This window comes from Petromyzon marinus, chromosome 50 (assembly GCF_048934315.1).
Source record: "Petromyzon marinus isolate PM22_M1 ecotype Great Lakes invasive population chromosome 50, UKy_Petmar_22M1.pri1.0, whole genome shotgun sequence".
In the NCBI taxonomy this organism is placed as follows: Eukaryota; Metazoa; Chordata; class Hyperoartia; order Petromyzontiformes; family Petromyzontidae; genus Petromyzon; species Petromyzon marinus.
This window is the reverse complement of record NC_133716.1, coordinates 12,538,102-12,558,933: the sequence shown is the minus strand read 5'-3', so window position 1 is coordinate 12,558,933 and position 20,832 is coordinate 12,538,102. Positions and strand designations below refer to the sequence as shown.

At 46.1% G+C, this 20,832-nt stretch overlaps 1 protein-coding gene across 4 annotated transcripts in view; it reads right to left on the bottom strand.

Annotated features, from left to right (window-relative positions):
- Nucleotides 1-2,650: 2,650 nt before the first annotated feature.
- The window catches only part of MPHOSPH8 (M-phase phosphoprotein 8), a 34,070-nt gene continuing 15,888 nt past the window's right edge, over nucleotides 2,651-20,832 (bottom strand). For 2 of the 4 annotated variants that reach the window (XM_032973193.2, XM_076074875.1), the window contains exons 8-11: nucleotides 10,040-10,194; nucleotides 7,547-7,677; nucleotides 4,952-5,035; nucleotides 2,651-3,672 (exon numbers count right to left, since the gene is read on the bottom strand). In XM_032973193.2, the coding sequence (XP_032829084.2) occupies nucleotides 3,625-3,672; nucleotides 4,952-5,035; nucleotides 7,547-7,677; nucleotides 10,040-10,194 (418 nt within the window). In that variant the 3' untranslated portion in view covers nucleotides 2,651-3,624. Of the gene's footprint in view, nucleotides 3,673-3,707; nucleotides 4,033-4,951; nucleotides 5,036-7,546; nucleotides 7,678-10,039; nucleotides 10,195-20,832 lie in introns of those variants that run through there. The other 2 variants (XM_032973194.2, XM_032973195.2) reach the window with 2 other exon arrangements.

Sequence of the window (20,832 nt, the reverse complement as noted above, 5' to 3'; positions counted from 1 at the left end):
GGTGCAACCGCAACAAACAAAAAAACATGAACAAGAAAACATCTTAAAGTGATTATGTGACTGTGCAAACAGAAAATCCAGGAAAAAACATAAAAAATATTCCTGAAATAGCACCATACACCAACGCTGTGTGCAAAAAATCCCAGTGGGATGCAAGTCAAAATAACAACAACCACAAGACAACTAAGATTAAGGACATCAGTCTAACTCCGTATACAATAAACAAAAACATGGCCAAAACAAAAAGTTTTCGAAATCACCAAAACAAAAGCCATAAATGCAATGTAACAGTGATCATAGGGACTGACCGAATTTTTAACAATAAACTACATAAATAAATTATAACACAAATCTAGAGCCATATTTTAGGCCACTGAATAGCAGTGGCAGCTAGGGGTGTACAACTCCTCTAGAGCAGTTTTGAGTGAAGATCTCATAGCTAGTGATTCAAGTTGCAGTTTATTGGCAGTAGCATTCCAGACCCTGGGGGCATCAATAGCAAAGGCCCTTCCTCCGGTTTTTGTACGGCAATAGGGAATGTGAAGCTGGTAGATGAGCGAAGACCTGAGGTCAAATTTGTTCTTTGAAACAGAGAGGAGATCCAGTAGGTAGTCTGCGGATTTTTTGTAAGTACATCGTGAATAAATAAGATCTGGTGCACAAGCCGTCGAACATTGAGATGTTAAGTTTGACCCAATGTAGAGATCACAGTGGTGAGTCCTATATGGGCAGTTCAATGCAAATCGTAAGGCCGAGTGATAGATGGAATCAAGCTTTTTCAGTACAGTACTTGGGGCTGATTTATACACGATGTCACAGTAGTCAAGTAGAGGCAGTATGGTAGCTTTTATCAATTCCAAACGGAACATTGGAGGGAAGCAATGCTTGATTAATACAGAAAACCAATTTTTATTTTTGCCTTTTAATATAATCAATGTGATCTTCAAAATTAAGTTATGAATCCAGGATGACCCCAAGATACTTATAGGTCTTAACATGCTCTATTTGATAATTATTCAAGGAATGTAATTGGGGAAAAATAACTTCCTGCTTTAGTCCCGGTGAGAAGCATAGCACCTTGGTTTTGGAGGTATTCAAGACTAGTTTAAGAGAAACTAGCTGATGTTGTAGTTTGTTGAAATCACCCTGGAGCTTAGCAATCACGTCATCCGGAGAGCAGCCAGCAGTAATCAGTATCGTGTCATCTGCAAAAAGATTTACCCTGGAATGATCCAGGTCAGTGCCCAAGTCATTGACATAGAGAGAACAAGAGGGGGCTGAGGATGGAACCCTGTGGAACCCCTTTTGTTATCTTAATACTGTTTGACCTCCAACCATCTGTGAATAGTTTGGGTGCGAGAAAAGAGGGAATTGTTTAACCATTGTACTGTGTTCTCGGGAAAACCGAGGCAACTTAGTTTACTAAGCAGGGTGTTGTGGTCTACTGTATCAGAAGCTTTGGACAGGTCAAGAAAAAGGCAGGCACAGTACTGCTTATTATCAAGGCTATTGTAAATTTGATTCAAAGAGTCTAATGCAGCAGATTGTGGTGCTGTATTTTTTTCGGAACGCAGTTTTAGATGTAGTAGATTGTTGGTAGACAGGAAACTGCTAACTTGGTAGTTCAATAATTTTTCAAAAAGCTTCATCAATGGGGACAAAATTGAGATAGGTCGGTAGTTATTGGGATCATCTTTAGGGCCCCCTTTGTGAAGTAGACAGACATAGGAATGTTTCCATTCTAGAGGAACTGATACTTTTGATGGGCAGGTTGAAAATATGGGCTATAGGTTTGTATATTAGGTGACCAACAGTTAGTAGAGCAAAGACGGGAAAACTATCTGCTCCGGTAGAGGACCCTTTGAGGTAGGACAGTTGTTTCAGAATATTACTTTTGTGGATTTGTTGGAAACTAAATTCGTTTAATGATTGGACAGGGGTGTAGGAATTTGCAGGAGCAGGGGTGACTCCCAATACATTATCAAAAAGATTACCAGCTTCAGAAAAATGAAGGTTAAAATTGTCAACTATTTTTTGGGGATCTGAAAAATATTCCCCATTTCGGTTAAGCTCAACAGGCAGATTGTCTGTTTTGGATGCCTTTTCGATAGATTTGTTTTCCAAAAAATCCTGGCATTTCCATGTGATTCCAGGAGAGTGGAGGAAAAGTAGGCATTTTTTGCATGCCGTATTTTTTTTACGCATCTATTCCTTAAAATCCTGTATTCTAGCCAGTCATTGACCAAATTACTTTTCTGAGCACATGCCCAAGCCTTGTCCCTAGTTTTCATGAGCTTTGTAATCAAAGGATCATACCATGGTGGGCGGTTGCCTTTTATTTTAAATCATGTACATTGATAGTGTGTGTAAGTCGATGTGTGCGTCTGTCTTTTTCGCCCGGGCAACGCGGGGTACTTACCGCGAGTAGGTTAATAAAGTGTAAGCAGGTGACTTGTTACGTGTCCGTCCGAGTGATGTACGTATGCTAAACTACTTTCGTACCATACGTAGCCAACCGCGCTAATCGGTGATGCAGGGGAAGGACAACAATTGTGTAATTTGCAATTATTTCTCAGCATTAGAATATCTGGTCAATGCCAGTGATTGTATATTCTTGAGTTATGGGAGGAAACCAGAAAAAACAGAGGAAAATCGTTCACAATGCTGTTTACTCTCCAACACGGGTGTGCTAAGTAATTGGCACGTTTTGTTTACGTGACAAACCTTATGAATTGGCTGTTTTGGGTGGTGGCGGGTTTAACGACGCATTTATATTTACGCGATCCCAAACCCCAGGATCTTGTTACTGTGAGGCACGAGTGCTGCCACCGAGCCACCTTGCTGCCAAAGTGCGATCAAACAAACTGCAAACTGACACGGAGTGGGGGTGGCCAACATCTAGCAATGGACATACAAAGGTGTAAAAATTACTTGGCATAAAATATTTTTTTGGGAAAAAAATCAATAATTTATTTAAATATTACTGTTACATTAAGCAAGCACGATGGCGATTTACATATGTTGCATATGAAAGAAAAGCCATAAGATACATTGCTCCAAATGTTATAAAAAGTGGGCAATAACATCGTTAACAATGTATTAACTCCAATCATGGTGGCATGGGTTTAACAAATAAAATGGGGTGAGCAGTTGTATGCATGCCCAGCACACTGGGAAATTCAAATTCACAACAGTAACATTTAGCTGTAAATCTAATAAAATATGACTACGGTGAAGGAATTATAGGCAAATCACCATGGGTGTTGGCAGTTACATAATCAAGCAAATTGTACATCACTACTTTGCTCACTTCTGTAATCGTGAAATAGTTCAAATGCACAACTTTCTGCTATTCACATAACACAGTAAACATGCGGCAGTTTTATAAACAAGGTGGCCCAGATGCTGGATTATGACTGGATTATAACTAAAATGTGAAACACCCATGAACTGTGCGTGCAGGACCTCCCTTGCACGGCTCTCACGATTGTAAATGAATCTGAAGTTGTGGTGATGGTGCAGTAGCAGCGGAGTGAGTGCTAGGCGCTGCACCACCCAGGCCGCCCCCGGGTCTTCACGCGGAGAATGCTACCGAGGGATAGCAGAGCGCTCCTCTGTGGCTGCTTAGCCGTTGAGAGACACGGCGTGAGCACACACCATCACGTTCACCTGCTGCATACACCATCACACACCATCATTGACCTGTTGCACCCACCACCACACCCCATCATTGACCTGCTGCACACTATCACGTTCACCTGCTGCACCAGCACCACACACCATCATTGACCTGCAGCATAAACAATCACGTTCACTTGCTACACTGACCAACCAAATACCACCACACATCATCACGTTTACCTTCTGCACACATCACACACCACCATACACCATCATTGACCTGCTGCACACACCATGTTAATCTGCTGCACCCACACAATAATTGATCTGCTGCACACCCCATCACGTAGACATGCTTGACACACCACCACACACCATCATTGACCTGCTGCACTACATCACGTTCACCTGCTGCACAATGTAATGCATTTAAGCGGACCAGACAAAGTGAATGACAGAAACATAAAATCGGGGACCATCTGTAATTGTGTCAATTGGGATTCTTTTTGGGGCTTTAGGACAGAGACGAGATCCTCTTATGAGACCGTGGGATCATCTACAAATTCCTCATTCAGGCAAGGTAATTTTCATACCCGAAGTCTTTGTGGGGTCCCCTATGACTAACATCGTGAACATATAACGAACCGTTTGTCGGCGGTTTTACCTTCATGCTCTTCTGCACAAGGGCTTCAGTCGTCTCGCACAAAATGGTAAATTGGGGGGGAATGCCCGCGCGGTAGGCAAGGTTTGTCTTGCTGCATGAACCACCATGGTTTCTGAAAAATTTAAAGAGCTCCCGGGAAGCCAGAGACGTGCGTGTAGCGAGAAGGCTAAATGCCCCGTGGTGGTTGTGCTTGTCGTAAGCCGCACTCCACACGAATAAGCCAGCCACTGCTGCTTCGCATGCCAGCCTCAAATGGATGACAGCCGTGCGCCACTACAATCTATTTATACTTTTTATTTTCCCAGGTAAGGCCCAATGGGCTATATAGCTATTTTTCTGAAGTGACCTGGCTATCACAAATGATAGCTCAACCAAGTGGCTTATCATGTGTAAATGTATAGCAACCAAATACTCTAAACCTTGCTGAATTCAAGAAGCATTTTCACCCTCATTTCAACTTTTATCTTGCTGTTTATTGCTGACCGCTTGACATCTTGGGGCTTTAGGCAAGAGCTTAGAAAAAAATACCATCATAGTTTAAAAACAAAAAAAACCTAAGCTAAAGTTGAGATCCATGATGTCCCATACAGTTTGGTTACTCATATAGGACTCTCTTAAAAATGAGCGTTACTAGGGGCAGTGTTGCTTTATTGTGTGGATTGTTACCTTCAGCGCAGGAGATGTGGAGAAACGGACGAGGAGCGAGTTCATGCCTGGCACCGGGTTGAATGAAAATACAAAGTTGTTTTTCTGCAGGTACAGAGGAAGTCGCCAGGGATCAAACACAAATTGTTGGGTTTATCGCGCAATGTGATAGCCACTGCACCACCGCTCCCATGTCCAGAATGTGACCTTGACCCATTGTCAGTTGATATAATCGTAAAGCATTTTAATCAAAATGACCACAATGTACAGGGGATATCTCCTTATTCACAGTGAACATCGCAGATCCCATAAATTTACCCCATTTATCCAAGGGGGAAAAAACCAATGGTAATCGGAAATAAAACGGTGCCTTTACCTATGAACTCCTCTCATCTGTAAAGGATATCGCAGATAATTAGATGAAATTTCCCAAAGTACATGCCAGGAAAAAGTGCGAAAAGTGCCAAAGATTACCAATGGATAAGAGGACAATTTTTGCTGTGAAGATCTTCCTTTCCACAAAAAATAGAAATTGCACTTCACTGAACTGACAATGTTGTAAGAACGTGGCAGGTGTGCTTATATGCCTCCGTGTTAGTGTGTGTGCTGCCCATATGCAGTACACATGATGGACACAGACACGGAGATACAGAGAGCAAGCTATGGTTATACAGTTACACCGGCACATACGGAGATGAGAAAGAGGCGACGGAGATACCCATGCACAAACACGTGCAGATACACACTCAACACAAATTTTACATACAGCGATGGAGGTGGCGGTAGTGATGGTGGTGGCCGCGGTGATGTTGGTAGTGGCGGTAGCGATGGTGGCGGTGCTAGTGGGGTCTCGATGTTGGAGTACATTTGGAAAAATGAATTTCATAATGAAAAGAAACAATGTGGTGAAATACATGTGTAGTGTCTTGTAAAATCACTCAGACTGACACGTTGTAACAGGTCACCTGCTTACACTTTATTAGCCTATTCTTGCACCAGTTGTAGGCACTCCTATCAATGTTGCTACGGTCACTTGTTAATCAATTCCCACTCTTATCTACGCTACACCTTGCTAACCTGCACAAAACAGCCCTCGTTCTCAGCAGCTCCACACTCAAGGCTTTGCACACAGTAGCTCTTGCTCTCAGCAGCTCCGCACTCAAGGATCTGCACACAGCAGCACTCACACAGAGCTTGCACACAGCAGTGCTCACACAAAGCTTGCACACAGCAGCGCTCCCGCAGCCTACGTTCCCTCAGACCCACTCACTCGTCCGACCTGGGCGGGAAGATCAACCATCACCCGCCCAGCGACTTGTGAGGGTTGAGGTACATTCCCGGCAGCGGCGAGACATCTTCTCTCTCTTGCTCCCCGCAACACGAACCCCCGCTCCGCTCTCCCGCGTATCCTTATATCCCCATCCCAATTGTCCAGCTCCTCCCTTGTCTCTTTAGGGCCAGACAGGCTTGGGCCTGACAGGCTTGGGCCTGTCAGGCCATCAATCACCCCTTATCGCACGTCTCCCTGGCAACACCTCCGTGTCAGCGTGCAACCCCGGACCGACCCCATCTGCACCCGATTCTCCCCTTAACGAGGTGGACGTTTACTCGTGCACGTTGCAAACGCGCACCTGCCTGACCTCGGCCAACAGTGCGCACCGCGTATTTGACCACACTACACATGTTTAAATCAGTGCATATTACCTGATGGTAATGAAGTGGGGATACCTTTACCCAGCAGTGAATAGAATGTGGCTCACGGTGAATTTGCATAATCAGTAACGGGTTCACACGATGCCTGCAGCCACCCGCGCCATTAATATTCAGAGAGGTTAAAACTATTTCATTTAAACAATTTTTTTACCAGGTAAAGCCCATTGAGCTATTAACTCTTGTTCAGAGTCGACCTGGGTACACATGACAGGGTATCAAAGTGGCTTACATCATCATATATCAGAATATATAGTAGCCACATAACCTAAATGCATGTTTTTAAATTGTGCAGTGCAAAACCAGAGGACTCGGAGAAAAATCCATGCAACCACGAAGAGAACCATGCAAACTCCAAATACTCTCTGGTTCTTTCGGTAAAGTCACGTAGATAGAAAAAATACTCAAAGAACACGACGTTTCGGCCGCAACACAAGCGTCTGTCATCAGGTGAGAAAGAATGATCTGCTGTTGTGGCTTTATACAGGCACGGGAGGGGGCTTTGTAGAGTGGTGGTTGCAGGAGTTCACGGGCGAGAGGGGGGAGGGTTTGTGGCGTGCATGGACGTGTGGACATGCTAATTTCTCCAACTCTACAAAGCTTTCCCCCCCCTCCCGTGCCTGTCAAAGCCACAACAGCAGATCATTCTTTCTCACCTGATGATGGACGCTTGTGTTGCGGCCGAAACGTCGTGTTCTTTGAATATTTTTTCTATCTATGTGACTTTACCAAAAGAACCAGAGAGCATGGATTCCTGCAGTGACGAAACCTTCAAATCAAGAAACTCCAAATACACAGGCATCACGGTCAGGATAGAAGGTACGCCCTTCTGCCTAGCAGGCGAGGGAGATAACATCTCACCACCGTGCTGCACTTTGCACTCCCCTTGATTGGTGTTGTGCTCACCAGGAAGAGAGGCAGCTGGTAGTGCTGGTTCAGGACCACTGCCTGCACAGCACAAGCTCCGGTGAGGCGGCACGCAATGCGCTCACAGCCCTGTGTAGAGGAGTGCACCAGGAAAAGCAGCGTGCTCGAGCCTGCATAACACGCACACACGCACACACACACGGAGTTGTCAACCAGAAGGGCGAGACACTCATTCACAAACAGTCTCGGGGGTAAAACTTTGAAACTACGGTTCAACACAAGCAGACTCTGGTATGGTTTCAACATTAAGCTGTCATCAGCAGTCATGTTCGGTTCAACCAATGCTGGTGAAATGAGAGCTACTTATCAGCAAGGGCTCTGCTAGATATGGGTCCTAGTTCGACACTATACAATACACCACACAAAATAAATGGCTCTACTGACCAGACAGAATATTAAAACAGGTTCAGTTTTGCTTGTGTTAAACCAATGCTGCCAAATGTATGTTCTTCCAGAAGGCCGTGTGGTTAACGGGATGTGTAAAAAATACTTTATGCTCATGTGGAGGAACAGATAGGTGAAGTCAAAGTCTGCTTGTTTGTTACTTATATTTCTTCATAACCTGAATCACTGTTTTACTGCACAGAGGTTGATGCAGTGTTCAATCAATGCATGCACATCTTTAACACAATTGGCCACCATTTACATGAAGCTGGGGCTCCCATTGCAAATACTGTAAAACTTAGTCTATGTTACACTGAGCAATGAGAAGCTGTCACCCTCGGCTGGCACCTGACTACATGTCTGACATTTTTTAGGTATGAACCGAGTAGATCCCTCAGGTCCTCTGGCACTGATCTCTTGGTTGTATGGTCCTCGCCTTTGGAACGGCCTGCCTGAAGATCTGAGGGCATCAGAATCAGTAAATGTTTTGAAACAAAAATCTTAAAACATACCTTTTTAGTTGAACACGTAGGCTTCCACGACCAATATCATCCATAAGAGGTTTTTGGGTTAGATCATGTAAATATGTCGTTAAAACCCGCCACCACCCGACACAGCCAACTAGTAAGGGTTGTCACGTAAACAGAACATGCCAATTTGTCACTAGTACAGCACAGCGGTGTGTTGGAGAGCCAAGCCACAACATTTACAAACTGAGTACGACGTTTCGCCAGTCATTACAACTAGCTTCATCAGGTGACAGCCAGATTTGAGAAGTCTTACTGTTTCGTTCCTTATATAGAGGCAGAGATGTGTTGACCACCCTTCTGCGCTCTTGCACAATGTTGGAGGGGGGAGGGGAGATTACCGAGGCAACGTACATTATGCATGTGCATTATGCGAGCCCTTTTGAACTTGTCCTTCCTGTCTATTGTGTTTATTAAAATATCCCTACCAATGACACATTTATATATTTACGTGATCTAACCCAAAAAACTCTATGGATACCTTTTTAGATTGCCTTTTAATTTGGATGCTTTTATTACGTGTTTATTATGCATTGTATTACACTTTTAGTTGATTATAACTTTATGTAATTTTGAAATATAACTCTTCTTGTTTACATTGCGGCAGTCCCTTCATTGTCCTGCAAAGCACTTTGTATTGTATTCTTTGCTCGAATTGTGCTATTTAGGTTAAGTTTGGTTTGAGTTGATGATTTTAGACACCATGTCAAAACCAGTACAGTTTGCTGGCATTAAACCAATGCTGCTGAAAAAATGCACTCCTGTAAAGCCATGTCCTCAATGGTATTTGGACACAATTTTTTGCATTTCAGGACCAATATGGGATGGAGGCATATCATTTGCGTTTTCATTACTTGTATATTTTTATTTGCTTCCATATGCCATTTGCTTAAATGCGTGGCAACTCAAAGCACCTTGCATCACATCTCATCTCAAACATACCAAACATCCCTGTGCCATAAAATGTGACTCAACACTGTCCTGCAAGTGGGCATTGGTCTGACAGTTGGGGGCGATGATTGCCATATGTAATCCCAAATGACCAATTTTCGGAAATGTACAATTTGGAAAATTTTAACAAAGACGCCCAATCTTTCTAATGACAGCACGAGACCTTTAACGTCCACTGTGAAGCAAACAGTACACATTATTTTAATGGTTATTAGACAGTAGTGTTTACCGGGTCAGTTGTCGGGCTCGAATTGCGAGCCTCTGCAACAAGCGTGGCGAACACGCTACCGCTGGGCCGTGTATTTGGAGTTTGCGTGTGTCTCTATCTTTCTCCGTGGTCGTGTGGGTCCTCCGGTTTTTCCATCCACATAAGCCACTTAAATGAGCTATCATTTGTGGCCAGGTCGCTTCTAAAAAAGACCTATACAGCTCAGAGGGCCTTACCTGGTAAAATAAAAATTGTTTAGTTTTAGTTTTATTTAGTTTAATTATCCGAGACAACAATGATGCTACTAACGATTATTTTGCATCTCCTCCGAAGTCCCCCCACCCTTCGTTACATCCAGAGAAATGTCTTCTCGGTGCATGCAAGTGGCAGAGGGGCGCTCACCTGCCGGGGGGTCGTCGGCTGGCTCGTACTCGAACTGCACGCTGCATTCACAGCCGTCACCCACTCGGTGGCACGTCATGGGGAACAGCGGATCTAGCAGCTTCACATCCTCCTCAAAGTACTCCTGGATTTTGTCCAACGCCGCACCGCTGAGCCTGCACGCCACACGCCACACGCACCCCCTCCCGCTCTACATTCGGGGCGAGTGCCGCTCGGACGAAAAGCGGCGCTACATGCGATATTCACAACGTGAAGGGTCCTTGCTGCACATTCAGGCTGGCATCCAATGCGAATTTCCTTGTACCTTCACGAACTTTGCAGACTACAAAAAAAGGTGTCTTCATCTCACGTTAATGTTTCGACGTGAGAGAGCATCTTAGGAGGAAGGGTTTATCCCCTCGTTCACATAGGTTCTCTCCAGACATCCTGCTTCCACGCATGTGGAAAAGACCACATGTTTGGGAGGATCCCAGGCTCAGTTTCTTGTCCTGTTGAGATGTCTTCATGCACCAGGTAGACTCATTTCTTTATTTTCTCTCAATTACACAAACACTTTTCAAAGCCAGACTTGAGGAATCTGGAATTCAGGATAAGCCTGGAGGGCTTGTGGGAATAAATACACACCTGATTAGAACACCGTTCACACTTTAATGGAGCTGCACATGATGGGACACACCTTGCTTATGTGCACTCGCAATTCTAAAGTGATGTACGTATCTGCTGTGTGAAATTGGGAATACATTCCCTCGGACACACTCTGCTGTGCTATTTAAATATTTCACCAGGATAACGTCCAGAGTTAGAAGGTCTCGCTTATAAAGGTGTCCAGGGTGTCAGGTCAAAAACTAAAAATAAAACGAGATATGCATACAGATTGATCCTCTCTAAATGCATCACGAAAGCAACAGGGCAGGTAGGAAGCACGCAATGACACATATACAGACATCTTACCTCTAAAATATTGTTTTTGTCTGTGTGTACTTCCCGTTAGTCTTACCTATATAAGTATTTTTGTCCGTCTGTCTGCGCGAGTACCTTGTGACGCTTTTAACTGACAAACTGTGGGATTTACGTATCAAAGAAGTACCTAGATACCACGCAATGTGCCCCAGGACAAAAAAGCGCTATTCGTATTTCCCATCCGTCAAGTTTAAAGTAGTTAAATTAACAATTTATTCCTTTTATACGCAGAGGGCGGCGCCAAAGCTGCATCTGCCCATGCACAAGAACGCTGACTCAGTGGGGTGGTGGTGAGAAATTCTTACTCGCGTTCAAATGCAAAGAAAACAACACTGAGGTAAATTCTTCATAGTGTGATGTCCTCTTCTCCCCCACCCCAATGTGTGCAGTTACTACTATAGAGTCGGTAGATACTACTATAGTCCGTTGATACTACTGTAGTGGGTCCAACTGAGTCACAGACGTTTTTTCGAGGCAACATTTTTATTGTAACATCACCCTAACACAAAGGGGTAACTGCCCCTTCACCAGCTACAGCCTAGGTTGGTGACCACCCAGCTAACTACTCTATACGTAAGAGTTACAGCTACGAAGGGTCAGACCCTCACTATGGTCCCCGACCACGTGTTGATGTCTTTTAGGACGTAGAGCTTCCAGCTTGTAGACGTGGAGCTTCAGCTTATAGAATGCAGCGACCCTGGTCCCTCTCAGGGACCCACCTTATATCCCCCGTGGGTCGGGGCCGCTCTGCCCTTGGCTCCGCCCGCCTTCTCGAGCATTCGAGCTCCCTCTCCATCCCTCTCGAGAGCTCTCCCACGACACGTGATCACCCCCTAGCCCTCCCACCTGTGGGCCTCTCTGTGGACACTCCGGATCACATGTCTACGGGTCAACCAGAGTGCCATGGCCCAGGGCAACCCTGCCCCTGGGCTGACACTCTCCCACTGCCCCTGGTGGGAGCTCGCACTTCACGCTATGCGTGGTGCCCGTGCTAACCCAGCGCTCACCAAGCCCCGCTAGGGTTGGTACCACACCCGCCCACGTGGTGTACGCGATGACAGTGCATCGCACGCCACGGCTCTCTCAGGCAGGCACCATACAGTGACATCCCCGATGTCACTCCATCACCCCCCCCCCCCCCCCCCTTCGTAGCAATCAGCCGTCCCGGCTGCCAACTCCCCCCTCTAAACGAATAAACTATTGAAATGCAAGAAAAGTGTGCCTCAACAAAAACAAATACCCCAACCCACCTGTACTAAAATTACACTATCCACAAATATACAAACCAACAGGGAGAAGGGTGTAAACCAACAAACCCATAACAACACCCCAACAACAAGCAATACAAAATAACGTAACCCCTTGGGATCCCCCTTACCATCACAACTCCCACCTTCACCGTGTAACAACGCTCGTGAGCTCAATGTTGGCCAGGATCAGCCAATAACCGCCACGACACAGCGAGCGCGACAAGCAACTGACAGCGTGGGAGCGTGCGTGCAAGGGTATCACGAAAAACGAGTCTTTGAGCGAGTGCGTGATGCCGGGCCCCCAGGGAAGGTGGGCTTGCCCACCCTGGAGGTCCCGCCCACCCTGGAGGTCCCGGGGGGAATATGCAAATGTTCCACCGAACCCAGCTCCTCACGGAGAGCAGTAGGCCGGGTCGACAAATCCTCCGTTCTCGAAGCCTGCGAAACCGGCATGCACGGCCGCGCAGGGGACATCAGTCGCGCAGCACCTGGGAGTGGAACAGAATCGCTTCGCCCGGGACCAACCCCCGTGGGCACACACCCCGGGTCGCCAGACACACTGGACACTCGGCCCCAGCGATGTGGAGATGAAATGAATACGTGCGGCGCGATAACCGGTTCCAGGCGAGAAGGATGATCCACACCCCGGGATCGTCGTGTGTAAGGCTCTGCACACGCATGACGTGCCGGTGATGCATGAGCCAACACCGTACCCTCCTGGGTGACCGTGGTGTCCAACCCAGCATTAAGAACCTGAATAAAAGGTTCCTGGTCATTGGAAACTAACGTATGAGCTACAATTGCGTACCCCGTAGCACCCAAATCGAGCGACTTCCTCAAGCGGAGGGGAACAAACATCTGCAATGTAGCGTTGGCCGCACAGAACCGGGTAGGGGAAGGCAAAAATGCCACACGACGTCCGGATAGCAATTTCAAACAGCCACGGTCAGTGCAGATTTCCAATGGCATCCTACCAAGGAAATCGGTTCCAAGTAAACATGGAACAGCCAGTGACGTGGAGACAAGAATGTGTCCCGATAATTTAACATCAGCGATGCGCACCTCGGCCGTTATCCGACCAATGATGCTCAATGAGCCGCCGTCAGCGGTGAAACACAGCACGTCGACAGGGTCTAGAACCCGACACTTAAGGGGCAAAATATTGAAAATCAGCTCCGAAATGATAGTTGCCGACACACCCGTGTCAAATAGCATCCTTATTTCCACACCCTCAATGGACCCAAGCATGGTAGATGAACCCGCGGCCGCAGCCACCATTCGATGGGCCAGCTCCGACCACTGATCCGGTCGGAGCTGACGAACCTCATGATTACGCGTAGAAATCCCCCGTACCGACACGCGATCGGGCCGCGAATCAAAACGCCTAGATGGGTGAGGTGAGGCCAGGGGTCGAGTGTAGAGTGCGTCACGACTCGCCTCACGGTGTAAGGAAGCGTAGGATGGCGGTGATGCCGGGAGGCGCCGTTGTGATACGCGGCAGCCTGATGACATGTGCCCCAGCAGGCCGCAATTGTAGCAGGTAACACGGCCGCCTCCAGAGTGAGACGACGACCTTGGCCGCCGTTGCTCGACTGTTCACCACGCACCATCGCCACGCCGGTCGCCTCCACCCCGAGTTGACGCATATGCAAAAAGGGGCTCCGTTCCATAAAGCGGCCCGGCCCCGTGCGGGACACGGCACACATCACCTATGCCCTGTCCCGTTGTAGAAGTAGCTGGGCTCAGATACACTTAGCGACCTTGATGGACGAGATGTCATCATCTTCGGCTGGAATAATGATGTGGAGGGTTTCCGCCAAGGCCAGCAATCTCTCCAGGACCAACGCATTGATGCCATGGTGGTCCATCTCTGGGAAGGCGGCTTTCGCCAGCACCAAAAGCGCGCTACGGAAGGCGAGGGCCGACTCGTCCTTCCCCCTTCCGTCACGTGGCGAATTTATGGCGCGCGTTCGCCGGAGGCTTGTAAATAGACGCCATCTGGTCGAAAGCCTGCGTGAGGGTGGACACCTCTCCGGCGACGGAATGGCGAGAAATGCTGCAAGGGCGTCGTCGTCGAGAGCGACAGGTAGCGCCCGCAGCGCCTCCGTCTCTGTCCACCCCGCCAAGCTGGCGTTCGTGAGGAACCGCCGCTTGAAGGCCACCCAGTCGCCACTAGTAGCCGCGAACTCTCCAGCAAAGAGAGGCCTACGCTGGAGAGCCGGGATGTCCCTTGGCGTCGACGGCGCGTCTTCAATTTTGGTGGGCTGCGCGCTCCGCGCCGGCAGCTGCGAAATGGCGGCGGAGTCGTAGTCCCCAAGCTGCATCGCAGCTCCCTCCTTCACCGGTGAGACCCTGGGACAGAACTCCACGTGGAGCAAAGTAGCAGCGTGGAGGAGCTCCGTGCCTCCCGGAGGGTTGCCTCCGCTGACGGCGAAGCGTCAATCGCCCGAATGGCGCCCTGCTATGCTGGGAGCATCTCCCCCGCATCTTCCAAAGCTGTAGACGGCACGAGGTCCTCGTCCTCACCGTCCGACGTCCTGGTACGTGATCTGTGATGCGTAGACATAGTCTACAGCTAGATGTATAAACTAGCGTGTTGGCCACTTCTGACACCAGTTGTAGTGGGTCCAACCGAGTTGCAGATGTTGTTCTTTAGAGGCAACACTTTTATTGTAACATCAACCCGCTAACACAAAGGGGTAACTGCCCCTTCACCAGATACAGCCTAGGTTGGTGACCACCTAGAAAACTACTCTATATGTAGGAGTTATAGCTACAAAGGGTCAAGACCCTCACTTGGGTCCCCGACGACGTGTTGATACCTCGTAGGACGTAGAGCTTCCAGCTTGGAGACGTGGAGCTTCAGCTTGTAGAATGCAGCGACCCCGGTCCCTCCCAGGAACCCATCTTATATCCCCCCCCGGGTCGGGGCCACTCCTCTCTTGGCCCCGCCCGCCTTCGAGCATTCTAGCTCCCTCTCCATCCCTCTCGAGAGCTCTCCCCCGACACGTGATCACCCCCTAGCCCCCCCACCTGTGAGCCTCTCTGTGGACACTCTGGATCACATGTCTACGGGATCAACCAGAGATGCAATGGCCCAGGGTAACCCTGCCCCTGGGCTGACACTCTCCCACTGCCCCTGATGGGAGCTCGCACTACACGCTATGCGTGATGCCCGCACTAACCCAGCGCTCACAAAGCCCCGCTAGGGCTGGTATCACACCCGCCCACAGGGTGTACGCGATGACAGTGCATCGCACGCCACGGCTCTCTCAGGCCAGCAGCATACAGTGACATCCCTGATGTCACTACACAACTATTGTACAGCTGGCGGGGGGATGGTGGGGGGAGGGGGGGGGTAGCAGCCCAACCCCAGCAGGCCAAGGTGCCACCTCGGCCGGCTAGGCAATCTAGGCAAGGCCGGCGGCTCTCAATGGGACTAGGCCTCACCACGCCACTCCGTGAAATGAGACGTTACTGCTATAGAATCAATACATTACCATTATATCAGTGCATATCATTATCAGAGTTGTCTCTTTTTGTTTGCATTTTGACTGCTTGTGTTGTGGTTATTGCAAACATGATCCCTTGTATAAAGGTGTCAGTTTTGGTGCCAGATAAAAGGGTAAAACCCTATTACTATATCTTGCTACTGGCAAAGGAGGTCTCATAATGTAAATGCTTACTCCAAGCTCAACACTGATAGTGCGCTGTTTTTGAGTTGTACGCCTTTTGGCGTCATCTGGTCCAACACCAGTGGAGACTAGGCTCTAAGAAAAGCCGTCTCGGGTGTGGACCAATCAATTTCAAGGACAGTGCATATCATTATCAGAGTTGTCTCTTTTTGTTTGCATTTTGACTGCTTGTGTTGTGGTTATTGCAAACATGATCCCTTGTATAAAGGTGTCAGTTTTGGTGCCAGATAAAAGGGTAAAAACCTATTACTATATCTTGCTACTGGCAAAGGAGGTCTCAAAATGTAAATGCTTACCCTAAGCTCTCAATAGTCTGATAGTGCGCTGTTTTTGAGTTGTACGCCTTTTGGCGTCATCTGGTCCAACACCAGTGGAGACTAGGCTCTAAGAAAAGCGGTCTTGCGAGTGGACCAATGAATTTCAAGGACAGTGCATATCATTATCAGGTCTCTTTTTTCATCTTGGTTCTTTCGGTAAAGTCACGTAGAATGGAAATAAAATAATAAAATTCTCATGACGTTTCGGCCACAACAGAAGTAGCCTTCTTCAGGTGAAGGAACAGAACTGTCGGGACAACAGTGCTTCAATGAACACTGCTAAGCTTGGCAGCGTCTTTTAAGCTGGGTAGGAGGAGCACGACTCCTTGACGAAGGAGTTCACATATCAACAGAAGAATTTAGCATTGAAGTGGCTGTGTTAATGTGTTGGATTAGCAGGGTGTTAAAGTCAGAAATGAGCATGTAACTGGGAGATTCGCATGATGTTAGTGTGAGGGATTAGCATGTAACTGGTCACAGAAGTAGCTATGTTAAAGTCAGAATTTATATATCAAGAGGCATTTATTATATTGACGCTAAAGAACTGCAACTACCCACATATCATACAATAAGCCGATGTGAAAGAACTAAGTATAAACTACATCAATATAATACATTTACTCAATATATAAAGAACTGCAACTACCCACATATACAATAAGCCGATGTGAAAGAACTAAGTATAAACTACATCAATATAATCCATTTACTCAATATATTCTTCAATAAGTTGAGCTATTAACATAAAGTAACTGGGTATACACTACACTATATAATGAATACCATATAGTAAACTGTTAACAACTAAAATATAAACTACATCAATGTTATCAATAAACTCTATATACTCTCGAATCAGCTGAGCGACATTACAATTCTATGTCGAAAAAAGTGGCGGTTTCTTTTTTTTTCTTTTTAACGTTAGCACCACGGAAAGTGACGAGATTTGTTCAGACGGACGAGTCCATCTATACTTGGAACGGAGGAGGGGAGAGAGAAACAGCCACGATGCGCTGCTCTGTCCTGTGTTGCGTTATAACTACGCTATAAACTAGACTACTATACATTACAATGTTATACCTTCCAATCTAAACTACATTGTATAATATCGTATACACAGCCAAATGTAAGCTCTAACATTATGCATTATATTAATGTCTCCAACTAAACTTTTTTCTACATTACACGACTATATACCGTAATATACACTGCCATAGACAAACTCCCTTTTATACAATGCGTTACTATACACTACCCTATACTTTAGACTATAAAATATTAGACTTGTAATATTACACTATGTATTATTCTACCAACCCTACTGTATACGACACTGCTGTATATTCACTATACAATTACGATACAATATATTGCCTTATGAATTATGTTAAACATTACACTGTTATACTATTTATTATTATACAACATGCTATAAACCATACCATTGACCGCTGTGTGAAAGGTATTAAGAGGCAGTGCCAGCGAATGGACTGCGGTCTGAAAGTCACCGTAAAATACAATCAATCAAGAACCGAAATGGTTTATAACGTCTTTTCAATGGTTACTAAGCCAGAATCCATCTTCTCGGTTGAAATTGTCTTTGTGTTTGTATATGTGGATAGCCTCATGAACGAATCATGGTAGCCAGATGGCTTGCAAAGAACCTCTGTCTTGGAGAAGTCAATGTCACGTGAGCCTACTGAATTATAACAGTGATCTGCCACGGCCGAGGTGTTGGTCCTACCGTGTTTAAGGTTTGCTTTGTGTTCACGAATGCGGTCCGAGACATCTCGTTTGGTTTCTCCAATGCAACTACTACCACAGAGGCAACTTAGTTTGTAGACACCAGGATACTGTATGTCCGGAATCACATCTTTTACAGACGGAACCAGATCACGGATTTTATGTAATGTGTTGAAACGGACCTGGATCTTGTGTTTATTCAAGATTTTGGAGATCTTTTTTGTGATCCCCGCAATGTAGGGTAAAGTAATGGTTTTAAAAGGCTCCTCAAGAGGGCCCTTCTTCATGGTTGGAGTGATGATTGTGGAGTCAGAGTAACCATTAGCCTTGAGTGCTTGGTGTACGTGCTTGAGTTCACTGGCAATGTGTTCCTGGTCGGAAATGCATTGGGCTCTATGGTATAGAGTCTTGATGAGGGAATTCTTCTGGGATGGATGGTGGTGGGAATCTGGTTTTAAGTAAGCATCCGTATGGGTAGCTTTCCTGTAGACAGAGTGGCTCATTGAACCATCAGGTCTCCTTTTTTAATTAGGACATCCAAAAAGGGTAGCTTGCCATCTTTTTCAACTTCCATAGTAAATCTGATGGCTGGGTGTATGGAATTGATGTGGTCGAGGAATTGGCCTAGAGCAGGCCGGCCATGTGGCCAGATGACAAAAGTGTCATCCACGTACCTCTTCCATAAGGTCGGGCGTAGCGTGGCAGTCTGGATGGCGTCAGTCTCAAATTTCTCCATGAAAACGTTGGCTACAACCGGAGATAGGGGGGAGCCCATTGGGGTGCCCTCAGTTTGTTTGTAGAAAGTTCCATTTCAGGTGAAGTATGTGTTGGTTAAGCAGTGTCTCACCAGGGGGGGGGGGGTACAGTAGTATGCAGTCCTTGATGAACCAAGTCTTCAATGATTGCAATGATGTCAGGTACAGGAACTTAGGTGAATAAGGAAACCACATCAAAACTGACAAGCAGGTCGTCTGGGGACAGGGAAATACCCTTGATTGTCGATACCAGGTGAGTAGAGTTTAGTACTGCAGAGGTGGTTTTTCCAGTAAAAGACCGCAGGATTTCAGACAGAAAACGAGCCAGTTTGTAGGTGAGGGAGTTGATAGTAGAGACGATGGGACAAAGGGGTGTATCTTCTTTATGTATCTTTAGTAGGCCATATAATCTTGGTGGCCTGGCCACAGAAGGTTTCAACGAGAACTGTTTAGTTTGATCAATTAATGCTGTTGAATCAGAAATGATTTTGTTGGTTTTAGTAACGAGGCTGTTAGTGGGGTCTCTTCGTATTTTTGTATAGCTGCCATCGTTGAGTAGTTCCTGAATTTTGTTGTTATATTCTATTTTGTCCATGATGACAGTGGCATTGCCCTTGTCGGCTGAGAGGATGACAATGTCATCCCTCTTTTTTAATTGAGAATTCAAAGTGCTCATCTTTGCTGATGTTGCTAGCTGGCATCTTAGCGTTTTTGAGGGTTGCAGCGATTTCAGATCTTGCTACGTCTGCAGTGGTGTGACCCAGGCCCTTGAGTGCCACGTCGATATGGACAATGATATAATTAACTGGTATGTGTCTAGGTGTGACTACAAAGTTTAGTCCTTTAGCTAAAACGGTTTTCAGACCATCAGAAATAGAACTGTTACTGTGATTAATTACGACTTTGTTAACGTTTATCTTTTCGGTGTGTGGGTCCAATTTCTTGTTGGAGAGGCGGTTGAATTTGGAAATCAAATTGTCCTTACATTTGGTCGACATAGTGGCAGCTGAAGAGGCAGTCATATTGTCTACATGTTCCCAATCCGATGTGGACATTGTTGCCGTCAATGATAAGTGTGATTTGTAGAGTGTCTTGTCTAACTGATCTAGTTCGGTGCGCGCAAGTCTGATTTTTTCTGATAAAAGAGCTAAGCTAGTTTTATATAGAATTCGTTTTGCATTAGAAGAAGTTACAGCAGCTGAGGTTAGTGTTAATGCGGTTGGTATTACCTTAGAGTCGCGGCATCTCTTTGGAAAGGTGAGAGACTCGATTAGCTGAGCCTTCTTATCCCAGAGTTTGTTGAAGGATCTCCAGGTTATGTGGAATCCCTCCCCGTAGAGGCGGTTAAATTTTGTGACTGCAGGGATTCATCTTCTTGGTTCTTTCGGTAGTCACGTAGAATGGAAATAAAATAAAATAATAAAATAAAAAGATGTGGTTCCAGACATACAGTACCCGGGCGTCTACAAACTAAGTTGCCTCTGTGGTAGTAGTTGCATTGGAGAAACCAAACGACATGTCTCGGACCGCATTCGTGAACACAAAGCAGACCTTAAACACGGTAGGACCAACACCTCGGCCGTGGCAGATCACTGTTATAATTCAGTAGGCTCACGTGACATTGACTTCTCCAAGACAGAGGTTCTTTGCAAGCCATCTGGCTACCATGATTCGTTCATGAGGCTATCCACATATACAAACACAAGGACAATTTCAACCGAGAAGATGGATTCTGGCTTAGTAACCATTGAAAAGACGTTATAAACCATTTCGGTTCTTGATTGATTGTATTTTACGGTGACTTTCAGACCGCAGTTCATTCGCTGGCACTACCTCTTAATACCTTTCATACGACGGTCAATGGTATGGTTTATAGCATGTTGTATAATAATAAATAGTATAACAGTGTAATGTTTAACATAATTCATAAGGCAATATATTGTATCGTAATTGTATAGTGAATATACAGCAGTGTCGTATACAGTAGGGTTGGTAGAATAATACATATTGTAATATTACAAGTCTAATATTTTATAGTCTAAAGTATAGGGTAGTGTATAGTAACGCATTGTA